This window comes from Schistocerca cancellata, chromosome 8 (assembly GCF_023864275.1).
Source record: "Schistocerca cancellata isolate TAMUIC-IGC-003103 chromosome 8, iqSchCanc2.1, whole genome shotgun sequence".
NCBI lineage: Eukaryota > Metazoa > Arthropoda > Insecta > Orthoptera > Acrididae > Schistocerca > Schistocerca cancellata.
In genome coordinates, this window is record NC_064633.1 from 554,645,467 (window position 1) to 554,663,357 (window position 17,891).

Below are 17,891 nucleotides of genomic sequence, written 5' to 3' on the forward strand. Positions count from 1 at the left end.
ATGATTGGCTTTAAATAAGGCAGGTTACTGCTGGTTTAATAGCTCTCACATTGCATAGATTGTTCATGGTGCATTTTATGAGCACAGCAACTTCTGATTTTTCAGAATCTGAGACACTGCACATGTTCTCCCCAAGAGGTTCAGTATTCAGATTCTTAATTTCCCTGGAGAGTGTGCTAGTGGATTAGTGGGTGTTTCGAATTTTCAGCTATTTTTCAATATAGGTTAAAGTATAAGTGTGCCTCTTGCATTTTACACGTTTCTGGTCATTTTAACTGGGCTCATGTGGCCTGTGGTGATTGAGAGTTTGTGGAGATGGATACAGTGCCATCACATTATCAGTGAGAATCAGAACTCTTGTCATCCACTATGTACAAGACCATCGAATCATCAGATATGTGACGCATCTCTTTGTGCAAGGCTGCTGCTGACAGATAGTGGCCAGACTCATATGTCAGCTATGGCCTCATACAGCGTTGTGAAGCCAGTTCTCCTGCGACTTGTGGTGAATGAGCTGAGACCTGGCTCAGCATGTGGTCCCACCCCTGTACGGCTGCAAGCAGACTTCACAACCAGTGTCCCCAGAAACCATGGAAAATGCTCTCCCTGCCTTCACAGCAATGCAGAGTAGGCCAGTATCTCAGATCAGCCATCTTGGATGCTAATGCCATAGCTCCTGTGTCAGTACACAAAAGTCGCCATCTTGTATAACTATTTGGAATTTTTAAAGTTTACACCAACAGGAGAACTCAAATTCTTCCATTTTTTTTATAAATTGTCATTAATCTATACTTCAGATGATAACCCTACTTACAACAGTGACATCATAGGACGTTGCATACCCTGGAGCTCAATTGGGCTATTTTGAACTTCCCACAAAAATTTGAATTTCCCGCCATTTTTTAATTTCCTGCCTTTTTTTATTTTGTTACCAATTTATACAAAGAGGGGGAGGGGGAGTGGGGAAATTTTGAACACTGTAGAGAGAGGGGAAAAAACTGGCAACAATGCAGACTGGGCTCGAGGTCTTCTCATCTGTCTAGTCACAGCACTTCTGTTCTCTTGCACTGTAAGTGAAGCAAGTGAAAGAGATGTTATCTTACCCCCTCAGTTTGTCATTGGTATAGCAAATTCATCATGATGTTAATGTGTTATATGCCGTATTATTTACCATTTCACACTATTGATTTCATACTCATCAATCCATTCATTACATATCAGTCCATTTACTTCATTCAATACACACTAATTTCAGCAGGGTAAGTCACAGTTCGCCACCAACTCCCCTTCCCCAATGTTGCTATCCGCACATGTGTTGTTGTTGTTGTTGTTGTGGTCTTCAGTCCAGAGACTGGTTTGATGCAGCTCTCCATGCACATACCACATAGGGAAAAGGTTTTGTTCTCGACCCTTCTTACTGCACAGTCTTCCCCTTTCTGTCTTTACTCAAGTTCTTGTGTTTTGTCGGTTCTGCCTGTGGTCTCACAAACCTGCATTGGTCGCAGGTATGATCAGCTTGTGAAAAAGTGCTTTTTTGTGGCTGGAATGTTCTCTGCAGGCAGTCAGACCACAAACACATGCACGTGGATGGCCCCCAAGCAAGCAGCTGAATATCCTGTGGTAAACACAGCGCATAACTTCTAGAATTCCTTGCCATTTCCGAGGAAAGCTTTCATGCTACTTTATCTCCACAGCTCTCGTAGTACCTTCGATTACAACTACAGGTCCAATGGAAGCCCAGGTGAATGTCTCACATAGCATAATTCTGCCTTGACCAGTCTGTGTCATGGCGCAGTTCATTCTTTCTAGCAGCCGTTCGCATCAATGGCGGCTTATCAGGACACAACCATCGACCCGGTGTAACAGGAAATGTGATCCTCCGAACAGGCCACTCTTCCAGTTGATGTGCAATCAAATCTCGATGACCCTTTGCCCACTACAATCATAAGTGACTATGTCGTATGGCCAAAGTGGGTGCCATCTGCTGAGGAGCCGTATGTCCAGAATTATGCATTGAACGGTGTGCTCCGAAACAATTGTGCCTGCACCAGCATTATACTCGGTCATCATATCTCCCACAGATCGCCGTCTCTCCCGCTTTACAGAGTGGGTAGGTCTGCGTCCTACTCTTTCTGTGATAACGTGTGAACGTCCAAAACGTTGTCGCCTACTCATGGTTTCACGGTCCCCAACAACTTTCTATAGCAACTTTCTATAGGTTCTCAAAACAGTAGCATGCTAACAATTAACCAGCTTCACCATTCTGAGATTTTTGTTCACTGGCGCTGTGCCATAACAGTCTGCCGTTTGTCATAGTCGCTTCTGTCAGTGGACCGTCACATTTCCGGCCCGTTTCGTCGCTGTAAAAGCAAAATGAGAATAATGGAATATAGTCGAATTAAGTCGGGTGATGCTGAGGGAATTAGATTAGGAAATGAGACACTTAAAATATTAAAGAAGTTTTGCTATTGGGGGAGCAAAATAACTGATGATGGTGGAAGTAGAGAGGATATAAAATGTAGACCGGCAATGGCAAGGAAAGCGTTTCTGAAGAAGAGAAATTTGTTAACATCGAGTATAGATTTAAATGTCAGGAAGTCGTTTCTGAAAGTATTTGTATGGAGTGTAGCCATGTGTGGAAGTGAAACATGGACGATAAATATTTTGGGCAAGAAGTGAATAGAAGCTTTTGAAATGTGGTGTTACAGAAGAATGCTGAAGATTAGATGGGTAGATCACATAACTAATGAGGAGGTATTGGATAGGTTTGGGGAGAAGAGGAGTTTGTGGCACAACTTGACTAGAAGAAGGGATCGGTTGGTAGGACATGTTCTGAGACATCAAGGGATCACCAATTTAGTACTGGAGGGCAGTGTGGAGGGTAAAAATCGTAGAGGGAGACCAAGAGACGAATACACTAAGGAGATTCAGAAGGATGTAGGTTGCAGTAGGTACTGGGAGATGAAGAAGCTTGCACAGGATAGAGTAGCATGGAGAGCTGCATCAAACCAGTCTCAGGACTGAAGACCACAACAACAACAACAATTCTTTGTCACGTATAATTGTTCTGTTACGGTTACTCTAAGTTATTCGGGGCAGGATTTTAACGTTTCTTGTCTGCGAATGCGATCACGCCACGCGAATATTTCTGCAGCTCATATTGTCCCACTGCATATCCGCGATCCCGGTTTCCATCACTGAACACGACTTCTCGCTTAGTACTTAGCTGAGCATTCTCTCGATTTCATCTCCATCCACCAGAAGCCATTCAGTCTCACGCTGGGTAGTACTCGTAATGTTTTGGCTCATCACTGAAGCTATTGTACAGCCCTTCCAGCTGCGAAGACTGAACCCCTTCTGCTCGGCTGTGATTATGCAGTAACATTTTCGGCTTCAGAAGCATTGAATGACATTCAATTCTTCGTACTGCCACTGCCTCTCAAACTAAATCGAAAATACGTTGTATTTCGTAATGTTATGAGTGCACCAAGACTCCCCCAGTGTGATATTAATTTGCAAAAAATGGTTCAAATGGCTCTGAGCACTATGGGACTTAATATCTGAGGTCATCAGTCCCCTAGAACTTAGAACTACTTAAACCTAACTAACCTAAGGACATCACACACATCCATGCCCGAGGCAGGATTCGAAGCTGCGACCGTAGCAGTCGTGCGGTTCCGGACTGAAGCGCCTAGAACCGTTCGCCCACCGCGGCCGGCATTAATCTGCAATGTCGCAAGAAACCCAGGTGGTCAGCTTCATAAAATCTCTGTCAAACCAAATGTCTAAAATTTGGAAATGTATGACACACATTAAAAACAAAGTGCGAAGGTCATGAAACAAAAGAGATGTGTTCAAGCACTAATGACTGGTAAGTAGCACAGGCTTCAACATGTTGATGTTTCCCATTATCTCTTTTAATTCCGAATCACCTGTGCGCCAAGTCCCGTTATCTCTTTTAATTTCAAGTATTGTTTATCATCTATGGAAATTCCTTGTTTTAAATAGTGTAAATGGAGAAATATTCAGAATCTTTACTGGAATAAAGTGATATCCATAAGGCAGTGGTGTAAATTTTTTATGCTCGAGTACAAATAGAACTTTTCGAAATTTCCAATGTACGAACAGTGTTCGCTTTAACCGTAGAGTGGCTTTACGGAAAAGAGAAAGCTTTATACGTGACAGAACAGTGCCAAAGTAGTGCTGGTCAGAAAACGTGGGAAACAGGAACAATGCAACGAAACATTTTTATTCATGAAATATAAGAAAAATGAAGAATAACGCTTTAATTTTATAAAGGTGGATTTAATTTCGATGTATTTGATGGGGAAAGGTTTGCTAGTTGTACTATGCTGTTTTAAATCTTTTTATACCACTTTTTCATCCTTAAGCAATTCATTAGTATCTCGTGGCTCATTCTGTAACTAATGCCTCCTGTTTTCTGTGCTGACTTTGAGTATCTGAGCCAAATTATGTAGATGTAGTACCACAAGCATCCGCCACAATTGGGTCGGGGGGGGGGAGGGGAGGGGGGCTAGAAGTGATCACGCCAAACTCACCAACCCCCCCCCCCCCTCTCCCCGCTCCTCACCACCCTGGAGTCAGCAGTACAGAGTTTTTATTCATTCCACAGTAATCAACTTATAAAAATATCCAGTCACTAACCATTAATTCTCTGTGGTTAATTTTTTTTTCTATCCACAAAATTTCGGCAACGGCCTTGCCGCAGTGGATACACCGGTTCCCGTGTGATCACCGAAGTTAAGTGCTGTCGGGCGTGGACGGCACTTGGATGGGTGACCATCCAGGCCGCCACGCGCTGTTGCCATTTTTCTGGGTGCACTCAGCCTCGTGATGCCAATTGAGGAGCTACTCGACCAATTAGTAGCGGCTTCGGTCAAGAATACCATCATAACGACCGGGAGAGCGGTGTGCTGATCCCACGCCCCTCCTATCCGCATCCTCCATTGAGGATGACACGGCGGTCGGATGGTCCCGGTAGGCCACTCGTGGCCTCAAGACGGAGTGCTTTTATCCACAAAATTTACTTCTTGAGAAATGACACGTCTCGAAACTGACTAACTCCTTCATATCAAAAATGGCAATTTTACAGTCTTGCCCCTCGCCTTGATAAATTTCTGTAGATTCCTATTTAGTATTAATTTTTGAATCTAGCAGCTAATTTCCTGACGATTTATTTGTCCTGCGACTTACACTGTCTGATCAAAAGTATTCGGACACGCTTATGCAACTCGATATTGATCACCAGATGTCACGAGAGGCGGACCCGCCAGTATAAAAGTAGGTGGAGGTTATTGCGTTGTCAGTAGGGGAGCAATAACAGCAGAATAGATCGGTCAGTGGCTTCGAAAATAGGGTAGCCATTGAATTCCACCTGAGTAACCGATTCATCAGGGATATTTCAACGGTTCTGAAGCTGTCCCCAACGACTGTTGGTGATGTAACTGTGAAGTAGAAACACGAAGGAACAATAACAATCAAACCAGCACCAGACGCACCTCACATACTGTCTGACAGGAACCGCCGAGCACTGCGGAGAGTGGTTGTAAAAAAAAAATGGAGTTAAATCAGCGGATGGAGTCACCCGTGGGTTCCAAAGTGCTGCCAGCAGTCGAGCCGGCACGATGACTGTGTGTAGGGAGTTAAAGTAATGGGGTACAATGGTCGACCGGCTCCTCATAAGCCACACACTCCTGTGTTCAGTACTAAGCAACGCCGGAGGTGGAGTATAGAGCGATGCCACTGGTCAGTGGATGACTGGAAACAAGTGCTTTGGGGTAATGAATCAGGCTATAACGTGTGGTAGTCCGATGGCAGGATCTAGGGTTGGTAAATGCATAGATAATTTGACCCGTCATCATATCTAGTGCTAGCAGGGAAGTGTTGCTGTATGGGATGTTTTCCATAGTTAGCGTGTGACCCCCTTATTACGCATAAGAAAATGCTAAATGTGGAAGGATGTGAACACATTTTACATCATTCTGCACTGTGTACAGTAGGAGAACATTTCGGAGACAATGACTGTGTCAGCATGACAATACACCCTGTCATAAAGCACCGTTCCCGAAATGGACTGGCCTGCCCAGAATCCCGACCTGAACTTAATGGAACACCTTTGGGATGAACTAGAATGTAGACTTCGCTCCAGACCGCAGCGTCCAAATGGGTATATGCTCTGGTTTTGGCTCTTCGGACCATTCCACCACAGACATTCAGATATCTTACTGAATGTGTCCCCAGCAGAGTTCAAGCTGTCATAAAGGTGAAGGATGGACACACTGTATATTAAGGGCCACTAATAGCGGTGCCTTTACTTTCTATCATATAGTGTATAACACCAGCAGGGAAACGTCTGAAAATGCATTCTGGACAACGAGATGCTTGTTCAAACAAATTTCGGGCTTGCAACCGGTCGTCGTTCAATACTTCGCACGATATTTCAACGGTGCACCTGCTAGTCATCATTCAAGCGCCTGAATCAGCTGCCCTGAAACCAACAGTTTTTTCGGAGGAGTGTGGCCTCATGGAGAAGATAAATTAATGGAGTCTCTACATCATCTCAACTCCATTCATAGAAACATCCGGTTCACCATGGAAATAGAGAAAGATGGTTGTGTGCCTTTCTTGGATGTCCTGGTTCGAAGGAAGAATGATGGTTCTCTACGGCATTCAGTTTACCGGAAACCCACTCATACTGATTTGTACCTGCAAGCATCGTGTTGGCATCACCCATCGCAAACCATGAGTTTGCTTAAAACACTTGTTCATAGAGCTCATACTGTCTCAGATCTAGATAGTTTACCTCAAGAACTCGCCCATCTAAAGACAGAATTCAGCGAAAATGAGTATTCCATCCGGCAAATTAACAGGGCACTAACAGTTAAAACTAAGAAGCAGGAAGTGAATAAAGAGGAGAGCAGGCCGGTACAATCTTTAGCTTTTCTTCCTTTCGTTGGCAACACTTTGTTTAAAATAGCAAGAATCCTCCGAAAACTTCAGGTAAAAGTGCTTTTCCGCCCACCATCGAAGATTGCGGACCTTGTGGTATCAGTTAAGGACAATCTGTTACTACGAAAGGCCGGAATTTACAAGATATCGTGCCAATGTGGTATGGCTTACATAGGTCAAACCACACGCACCGTGAAAGAACGCTGCACTGAACATCAACGTTACACCCGCCTTTTGCAGCCAAGCAAGTCCGCTATTGCTGAACATTGTATTTCTACTGGACATTCAATGGAGTATGAGAAAACAATGATTTTGTCCACAGCAACGTCTTTCTGGGACTCCATTATTAAAGAATCCGTAGCAATACGACTGGCGGAAAATCTGTTAAACCGTGACGGCGGCTACCACCTGGACAGTGCACGGAATCCCATAATCTCCACGATTTGTTCTAATCGAAGACGACAGAGTGCGTCGACGGCCGGGGCAAACAGCAACGCAGAGGGCGACTGAGTTCTGCTATTCCACCAGCGAGTGCACTGCCGGCGGGCAGTGTGGTTCATCTATCAAGTTTTTGACGCATGCGCAGAATAGTTACAGTACGCTATATGTTGCGGGACGGAGGACGTTCTCGCCAGTCTGCGACGGCTCACCTGAAGATGATTGGCAGGTGTCCAGCTGAAATATTGTGCGAAGTATTGAACAACGACCGGCTGCAAGCATGAAATTTGTTTGAACAGTCAATTCACCGGGAAAACTTTAAAACTCACAACGAGATGCTTGTTAATCAGAGATGTCCCATTTAATTCCTCACTGATAAACAAACTGCTCTAATTGAAATCCATGGACGCACGCTAAAGGAGTATGGTGAAGTTACAATAGTCATGAGCAATTTGAGGCTGTGGGTACTGGGTTTCAATAGTAGTGAAAAAAGTGTGCACGAGTCACGTCGAAGTCTACCATGCTCAGCTCACATTCTTCATAACGAACAGCAGCTTCGTCAGCTCAGCCGTGGTGATCGGCGGATTACGACCAAGGGATTTTGTGAGCAGCTAAATAAGATGTTACGCAACCTCAGTTATCGCAAAGTGTGTCGGAGAGAAGTCCACCGATGCTTACACAAGACCAAAACGTCTTCGAACGGAAACTTGTCGGAAACTGCTGCTGAAGATGACAACCTTCTGATCACCATCAGTAACAGAGATGAGACGTGGTGCCATCACTACGAGCCAAAATTCAAAAGACAGTCCAAGGGGTGACAACGTGCGAGTTCTCCAGCACAGAAGTTGTTCAAGACACGGTAATCTGCAGGCAAACTGATGTGCACTATCTTGAAGGGAAGCCAGGGTGAGGTTCTTCTGGATATCTTGGAGCCTAAAGCAACTGTCAGTTCAGAACGCTACAAGACGACATTGACCGTGTTGAAAGAATTTCTACTGTCAGGCCAGGTAACATCTTGTAACTCGATAACGCGGAACTCCAAAACAGTGTTGTAATCATGAAAGAACTCAATGCCAAATTTGGCTGGGCTGTCCCATCATATCTACCGCGTAGTCCTGATTTAGGACCTATATAGACTTGCTTCTTTTCGGGCCTAAGAAAGATGGACTAAGTGGCTACCATTTTCGAACCTCAGCCTCTAAGCTGCGAGACGGTGGTCAGCCTCGTCTGGTTCAGGTTTTTACGAGTGCGGCGTCTCGCGAAGAGACCATGAGGATAAAATCAGAGAGATCAGAGCCCACACAGAGCCATACCGACAATCTTTCTTTCCACGACCAATGCGAGACTGGAATAGAAGGGAGAACCGATAGAGGTACTCAAGGTACCCTACGCCACACACTGTCAGGTGGCTTGCGGAGTATGGATGTAGATGTGGATGTAGATGTAGACGCTCTTGTCGATTGTTGGCAACACTGTAATAACGAATAGTGGTGATTATGCGGAAAAACGACAGTGTTTATCTGAGATATTTTTCTATTTAAGTATGTTATTGTGCTTCCTGTATCTGCTGTAATTTTCATGAAAATAAATGGAAGGCTTTAGCTTCGGAATGACCCTTGTCTTTTGTTGTTTTAGCTGCTGATGCTAACAGCCTCCAGTGCCGTCCCCCGTTGTATGACTTGTTGATGTTTTCTGTTTACTTAGGAACGACATGGTGATTCGGAGCATCGGGAACTCCCTCATGGTTATTCTGCCTGACCTCATCAGTAAGAAGATTACAAACTGGTTTGACCTCGTGCGCCCCTTAATTGCCTTCAGATTTGAAACTGTAAGCTCTTTCTACAAAGGTATTTTATTTCTGAGTGTTGGCAACCGTCAGTCTACGCACGTGGATCTGTCTCGGTAACTGTCATACGCCTGTGCTTCCGTTTCAGATCTTGAACCGCACAAATAATATTTTCGAGCTGGTCACCGTGGAACCGGTTCTGACGGAGCGGCCGTCGGACAGGAAGAAACACGAGATAATACTCAGCGACCAGTCCGATTCAGTCGACGAAAAAAAGCTTAGGCTGAAAGGTAAGGAAATTTAGTATTAATTGTAGTATATGTGTATTTTAATGAAAAGGCAAACACAGTAATTTTAGTATATAGCAAGGTACACGGGAGAACTTGTGTGGAGTTTAAAAAGTGGGAGAAGGGCGAAAGCAATTTGAAACTATGAAAGAGAAGCGCGAGGAGTGTCTGGATTTGGGATGCATCGTCTCCGACTCCGAAAGGTCGTGACTCCGACTGAGATTCCATCTACGACTCCACAGTTTTGTAAAGGTCTTACGGAAGGTGAAGGCTCAAAGTCTGAACCTCAAGTATCAAAAATAAAGCTGCAGTAATAACGCTGCCAACAACATAAAACGAGTGGTCAAAGGAAATTGCTGCCTAATGGTGTGCCTCGGTCCAGAGCGAACGAATGCTGCTGTTCACGTATCTAGGCTTGCCAGATTACACTGCCAAAATTACTGAACAGTGCCTGGTGGAAGAATTTGCTGAGCTGAGAGTGAGCACAATAAAACGCTGAATATTAAAACTGTATTGATTACCAATAGTTACAGGTTTCTTCGAATTTTTGTTAACTTTAATTTTTTGATAAAAATCGTTGCATGTCGCACACTTCAAACTGCAACGAATTTACACTCAATTTGTTTCTAACGACTGATTCATGTGATTGACGACTCTTTCCACATATACACTGGCGCAAGGAACTGCCATTGTCCTTCTGATATTTTTGTATGTTAGGCATTTAAAAACATTTTCCACGATATGTAGAAGCTTGACTTTGTAATTGTTCCGAACTTTTATGTAGTATACGCATCTCTTCGAATAAACCGTCAAATTAGTGTCATGAATGGAATTCCAAAAATATCGAACCACTCATACTTCGGTACCAAATGCCGAATACCGGACTGACATACCGAACTGCTCGGTGAAAAACCGAACAACAGGCAACTCAGGCTGTACCTGATTTGGACTGATTTACTGAAATTCCACATTTTTATGCTCATGCTACAGAACAAAGTTTTTCAGTGGCATTGTTAAAGTATAAGTACAGTAAGACTATTATATTTTATACATTGTAGGAGTCTCTTAGCAAGACCGAAGATTCTGGCGCGTCTGTCCATAAACGACCAGCGATAGAACTGTTGAGAGTTAACCTAGCAGAAACTACTGGTACTAGCGCTAACTCTATAACTATGTCAACACAGGAAGAAGCAAGGTCCAGTATTTGTTACCAAATATTTTAATGAGCTGCAAGGATGACGATATTAACGATAAATCTAGAGCTACGGAAAAGCTTGTCCATAAATTCGCTTTAAGGAAAGGCTTAGTTAATAAGAGTACAACAGGTAAAATCATATTCTAGTGTCTGGGAATCCACTGTTGTTATAGAAAACAAACACAAATATCTAAATATTCCATCCTACAATACGAAAGTAATTGCCTCTGTCGATGGGTTCACTGGCAAGAGAGAAACGTTTTAGTGGAACTGCTTCTACATCTACATCTACATTTATACTCCGCAAGCCACCCAACGGTGTGTAGCGGAGGGCACTTTACGTGCCATTGTCATTACCTCCCTTTCCTGTTCCAGTCGCGTATGGTTCGCGGGAAGAACGACTGTCTGAAAGCCTCCGTGTGCGCTCTAACCTCTCTAATTTTAACATTCGTGATCTCCTCGGGAGGTATAAGTAGGGGGAAGCAATATATTCGATACCTCATCCAGAAACGCACCCTCTCGAAACCTGGCGAGCAAGCTACACTGCGATGCAGAGCGCCTCTCTTGCAGAGTCTGCCACTTGAGTTTGTTAAACATCTCCGTAACGCTATCACGGTTACCAAATAACCCTGTGACGAAACGCGCCGCTCTTCTTTGGATCTTCTCTATCTCCTCCGTCAACCCGATCTGGTACGGATCCCACACTGATGCGCAATACTCAAGTATAGGTCGAACGAGTGTTTTGTAAGCCACCTCTTTTGTTGATGGACTACATTTTCTAAGGACTCTCCCAATGAATCTCACCCTGGTACCCGCCTTACCAACAATTAATTTTATATGATCATTCCACTTCAAATCGTTCCGCACGCATACTCCCAGATATTTTACAGAAGTAACTGCCACCAGTGTTTGTTCTGCTATCATATAATCATACAATAAAGGATCCTTCTTTCTATGTATTCGCAATACATTACATTTGTCTATGTTAAGGGTCAGTTGCCACTCCCTGCACCAAGTGCCTATCCGCTGCAGATCTTCCTGCATTTCGCTACAATTTTCTAATGCTGCAACTTCTCTGTATATTACAGCATCATCCGCGAAAAGCCGCATGGAACTTCCGACACTATCTACTAGGTCATTTATATATATTGTGAAAAGCAATGGTCCCATAACACTCCCCTGTGGCACGCCAGAAGTTACTTTAACGTCTGTAGACGTCTCTCCATTGATAACAACATGCTGTGTTCTGTTTGCTAAAAACTCTTCAATCCAGTCACACAGTGCGGAACTGTATCGAACGCCTTCCGGAAGTCAAGGAAAATAGCATCTACCTGGGAGCCTGTATCTAATATTTTCTGGGTCTCATGAACAAATAAAGCGAGTTGGGTCTCACAGAATCCCTGTTTCCGGAATCCATGTTGATTCCTACATAGTAGATTCTGGGTTTCCAAAAACGACATGATACTCGAGCAAAAAACATGTTCTAAAATTCTACAACAGATCGACGTGAGAGATATAGGCCTATAGTTTTGCGCATCTGCTCGACGACCCTTCTTGAAGACTGGGACTACCTGTTTTTTAAACAGCTTAAAAGTATGTGAAGCCCTACAGTTAGTCTTCATTAAATACAACTTACTGTTTTACGATTTCAGGATTTGATTCAGCTCATTCCTATTGGATCTTGAAACTGCTGAATAATTATTATTATTATTCTTAGAACTTGTTTTGTTATACAAATAAATAAACTTTAAATTTTACGCAGTGCTGTTGTTAGCCCGAAATGGTAATTACGTAAATACCATCTCCGATTCCGACACTACATTTGCGTACTTCGATTCCACTAAAATCCCCCCCATTATTTGGGTGGACTCTAGACTACTCAGCTGGTAAGGACTTTGCTCACGAAACGCAAGGGTCCGAAATACATGGTTTTAGTGTCAGATTGTTTCAGAAAATAACGAGATTTTACTTGATGTTTCCGCTTAGTGGACAATAGTACACAGCCGTTTTCGAATTTCGATGCGTACCGGTAGACGTTTCAGCTTCCTTCACGAGGCATAACACAATCTTCTCACAACCAAACAACATTCAAATGTGTTTTCTGTATCAGCAAGCAACTACGCAATCTTTCGTTATATATGACTAAAGATTGTAGTACTCTCAGCGATTACATTGAAATAGAAATAATTTGCATATACAAGCATGCAGCACATTTCATGCCAATCTGACGTTTGTTGCAGTTTTAATGGCTAGATGCGTATTTCCAGCATTTGCTGAATAATTTATTACGGTCGAATCAATGCCTAAGCCGGTCTGCCAAACACATCCCATTAAAAATATTTATAAATTCTTTTATAACATTTGATCCTCAGTAACTCTTGCTTTAACTTATTACAGAGTAAACCTGTTTGATTATGTCTATTTGAGAAGCCTATTCATATGGAAACTGGCGTCTTTAACATCGCATATCAAATAACGAATCTCCAACTTGGCACATCACACAAAAGTATTTCAAGCAACACTGTTCAGCACAATGTGTTATTCACAAAATATCGCTGTGCGCCTCAAGTTTGCTTTCTCTATCTGCTTATCTTACATAATTATACACTGAAGCGCTAAAGAAACTGGTATAGGCATGCGTATTCAAATACAGAGATATGTAAACAGGCAGAATACGGCGCTGAGGTCGTCAACGTCTATGTAAGACAACAAGTGTCTGGCGCAGTTGTTTACATCGGTTACTGCTGCTACAATGACAGGTTATCTAGATTTAAGTGAGTTTCAACGTGGTGTTACAGTCGGCGCACGAGCGATGGGACACAGCATCTCCGAGGTAGCGATGAAGTGGGATTTCCCGTACGATAATTTCACAAGTGTACCGTGAATATGAGGAATCCAATCAAATCTCCGACATCGCTGCGGCCAGAAAAATATGCGTATGCAGTTGAAGTGATATGAGACCCCTGATATGTCTAGATATGACACTGACAGGTGACCCGACGTAAGCATCCTGTCTGATCACCTGCATTCATTCATGCACATTGCGCATTCCGACTGACTTGGGCAACTCCAGCAGGACAATGCGATACCTCACACGTCTAGAACTACTACAGAGTGGCTCCAGGAACACTCTTCTGAGTTTAAACTTTTCCGCTGGCCACCGAACTCCCCAGGCATCAACATTATTAAGCACATATGGGATTCCTTGCAACGTGCTGTTCAGAAGAGATTTTCACCCCCTCGTACTCTTACGGATTTATGGACAGTCTTGCAAGATTCATGGCGTCACTTCCCTCCAACACTACTTCAAGCATCAGTCGAATCCAAGCCGCGTCGTGTTGCGGCACTTCTACGTTCTACATCTACATCTACATCCATACTCCGCAAGCCACCTGACGGTGTGTGGCGGAGGGTACCTTCAGTACCTCTATCGGTTCTCCCTTCCATTCCAGTCTCGTATTGTTCGTGGAAAGAAGGATTGTCGGTATGCCTCTGTGTGGGCTCTAATCTCTCTGATTTTATCCTCATGGCCTCTTCGCGAGATATACGTAGGAGGGAGCAATATACTGCTTGACTCTTCGGTGAAGGTATGTTCTCGAAACTTTGACAAAAGCCCGTACCGAGCTACTGAGCGTCTCTCCTGCAGAGTCTTCCACTGGAGTTTATCTATCATCTCCGTAACGCTTTCGCGATTACTAAATGATCCTGTAACGAAGCGCGCTGCTCTCCGTTGGATCTTCTCTATGTCTTGTATCAACCCTATCTGGTACGGATCCCACACTGCTGAGCAGTATTCAAGCAGTGGGCGAACAAGCGTACTGTAACCTACTTCCTTTGTTTTCGGATTGCATTTCCTTAGGATTCTTCCAATGAATCTCAGTCTGGCATCTGCTTTACCGACAATCAACATTATATGATCATTCCATTTTAAATCACTGCTAATGCGTACTCCCAGTTGCTGACCTGCTATTTTGTAGCTAAATGATAAAGGATCTATCTTTCTGTGTATTCGCAGCACATGACACTTGTCTACATTGAGATTCAGTTGCCATTCCATGCACCATGCGTCAATTCGCTGCAGATTCTCCTGCATTTCAGTACAATTTTCCATTGTTACAACCTCTCGATACACCACAGCATCATCTGCAAAAAGCCTCAGTGAACTTCCGATGTCATCCACCAGGTCATTTATGTATATTGTGAATAGCAACGGTCCTATGACACTCCCCTGCGGCACACCTGAAATCACTCTTACTTCGGAAGACTTCTCTCCATTGAGAATAACATGCTGCGTCCTGTTATCTAGGAACTCCTCAATCCAATCACACAATTGGTCTGATAGACCATATGCTCTTACTTTGTTCATTAAACGACTGTGGGGAACTGTATCGAACGCCTTGCGGAAGTCAAGAAACACGGCATCTACCTGTGAACCCATGTCTATGGCCCTCTGAGTCTCGTGGACGAATAGCGCGAGCTGGGTTTCACATGACCGTCTTTTTCGAAACCCATGCTGATTCCTACAGAGTAGATTTCTAGTCTCCAGAAAAGTCATTATACTCGAACACAATACGTGTTCCAAAATTCTACAACTGATCGACGTTAGAGATATAGGTCTATAGTTCTGCACATCTGTTCGACGTCCCTTCTTGAAAACGGGGATGACCTGTGCCCTTTTCCAATCCTTTGGAACGCTACGCTCTTCTAGAGACCTACGGTACACCGCTGCAATAAGGGGGGCAAGTTCCTTCGCGTACTCTGTGTAAAATTGAACTGGTATCCCATCAGGTCCAGAAGTCCTTTCCTCTTGTGAGCGATTTTAATTGTTTCTCTATCCCTCTGTCGTCTATTTCGATATCTACCATTTTGTCATCTGTGCGACAATCTGGAGGAGGAACTACAGTGCAATCTTCCTCTGTGAAACAACTTTGGAAAAAGACATTTAGTATTTCGGCCTTTAGTCTGTCATCCTCTGTTTCAGTACCATTCTGGTCACATAGTGTCTGGACATTTTGTTTGATCCACCTACCGCTTTGACATAAGACCAAAATTTCTTAGGATTTTCTGCTAAGTCAGTACATAGAACTTTACTTTCGAATTCATTGAACGCCTCTCGTGGGAGCCCTAGTGACGTCAGGCAGTTGTAAAAGTTTCTTTGGCTTTTCAGTGTATATTATAAATGCGAAAGTTTGTGAGTGTGTGTGTTAGAATGTTTGTTACTCCTTGAAACTGAAACGGCTGGACGGATTTGGATGAATTCTGGAATGGTGACAGCTTATACGCTGACACGGAGCACCTAATATGTCAAAGGGATAGCGAGTGGGATTGAAAAACAAGCGCAGCCCATATGCACGAATACCCATGCTTATTCACCCAGTATTTGAGAATGAGAGCACGTAATGAGTTGCAACAACTTTACATGTAATATCAGATCCTTACGAAACTTTTCTTCGCCGACAACCCCTGCAAAAAGATGAAAGGAGAAAAGTTTATCGTTTGCCACATTTTCGCCTTTCATGCAGTAAAACTGCCGCATGAAGCACGACGTATTAGTTTATACTTCTTTACTGCTAACTGTATTCGTGATACGTTTTGCTGACAGTTTTCATATATTCCACTGAATGTACCAGCACAATTATATCATTCTATGAAACATAGGTCAACATACAGGGCGCCATAAACACTGAGATGTGTGAAATATTTCCTAGTAAATATTTGCTAGTAACTCTACTCACAACACATTTCACAGAAAGTATGCACATATAAGCACTGGATGAACCTGCAAAATTACATCGTTGTGCGACACACGGTTCGGGAGAGACGACGTCATAAACGTTGCGCTGCGTGAAAGGTGAAATATGTTTACAAATACCTTTGATATATGTTCATATCTGTGAAACAGATCTGATACATGCATATCCGGGAAAAACTCACCGTAAACGATTTCAACCAAATTTTGTAGAAGTACACTTCAAACAGAATTTTTTAAAAATAAGCAAAGAAAACGACGCACCACTAAGGAATTATCCAAATGGGACGGAAATCGGTAGATGTAACGTACATGAACAGACAAACAAATGATTAAAATTTCATAAAAATTGGATGATTTACTGAAGAGAAATAGCTTCACAAATTGATCAAGCCAATAACGCGTTGCTCCACCTCTGGCCCTTATGCAAACAGTTATTCGGCTTTGTATTAATTGACAGAGCTTTTGGCTCTCCTCCTGATAGATATCGCGCCAAATTCTGTCCAACTAGCGCCTTAGATCGTCAAAATCCCCAGATGGCTGGACGGCATTGCGCATAACGTTCCAAACGCTCCCCAGTTGGGGAGAGACCCGGCGGCCTTGTTGGCAAAGTAGTTATGGCTTGGCAACCACGAAAGGAAGCACTAGGAACTCTCGTCGCATTATCTTCAGGAACGTAAGCCCACGGTTGCTTGCCATGAAAGGCAACGATGCGGGGCATGGAATATCATCGACACACCTCTGTGCTATAATGGTACCGCAGATGACAACCAAAGGGGTTCTGCTATGAAAAGAGATGGCACCCAGACCATCACTTCTACTTGTCGGGGTATATGTCGGGTGACAGTGAGGTTGGTATCCGACCGCTGTACACGTCTTCGACCTGGAATCTCATTGACTGGAGCAAAATTGTCTTCAGTGATGAGGCCCGCTTCCAAATGAGCCACGATAACCAGCGAAAACGCGTCTGGAGAGGCCCTGTAAAGCAGCGGGGTACTAACCTTAATCTGTCGCATCCTTACAGCACTGCAGTACGTCGACAATATTCTATGCCCCGTTTTATTGCCCTTCATGGCAAGTCATCCTGGGCTTGTATTTCAGCAAAATAATAATCGCCTGCATACGAGAATTTCTACTGCTTGTCTTCGCTTTGGCCAACTCTTTCTTGACGACCAACGTCACCGGTCCTCTTCGCAATTGAGAACGTTTGGAGCATTATGGGCAGGGACCTCCTACCTGCTGGGCAGTATGACGACCTAACGCACCAATTGGACAGAACTTGGCATATCGCTCTGGATGACATCCAACAAGTCCATCAATCAATGCCAAGCCGAATAACTGCTTGCGTAAGGGCCAGAGGAGACCAATGGGTTGGTGACTTGCTCAATTTGTGAATCTATTTCTCTTAAACTGTAATCTTTTGTTTGTCGGTATATGTACGTAATACCTACCGATTTCCGTCCCATT

The 17,891-nt window shown here is 43.6% G+C and overlaps 1 protein-coding gene and 1 pseudogene across 1 annotated transcript in view; both read left to right on the forward strand.

Moving 5' to 3' along the window:
• The window catches only part of LOC126095129 (soluble guanylate cyclase 88E), a 421,452-nt gene that overhangs the window by 293,009 nt on the left and 110,552 nt on the right, over nt 1-17,891 (forward strand). The window contains exons 6-7 of the mRNA XM_049909837.1: nt 9,112-9,235; nt 9,342-9,483. Coding sequence (XP_049765794.1) covers nt 9,112-9,235; nt 9,342-9,483 — 266 coding nt within the window. The remainder of the gene's footprint in view (nt 1-9,111; nt 9,236-9,341; nt 9,484-17,891) is intronic.
• On the forward strand, nt 4,711-4,828 carry LOC126095838 (5S ribosomal RNA; annotated as a pseudogene).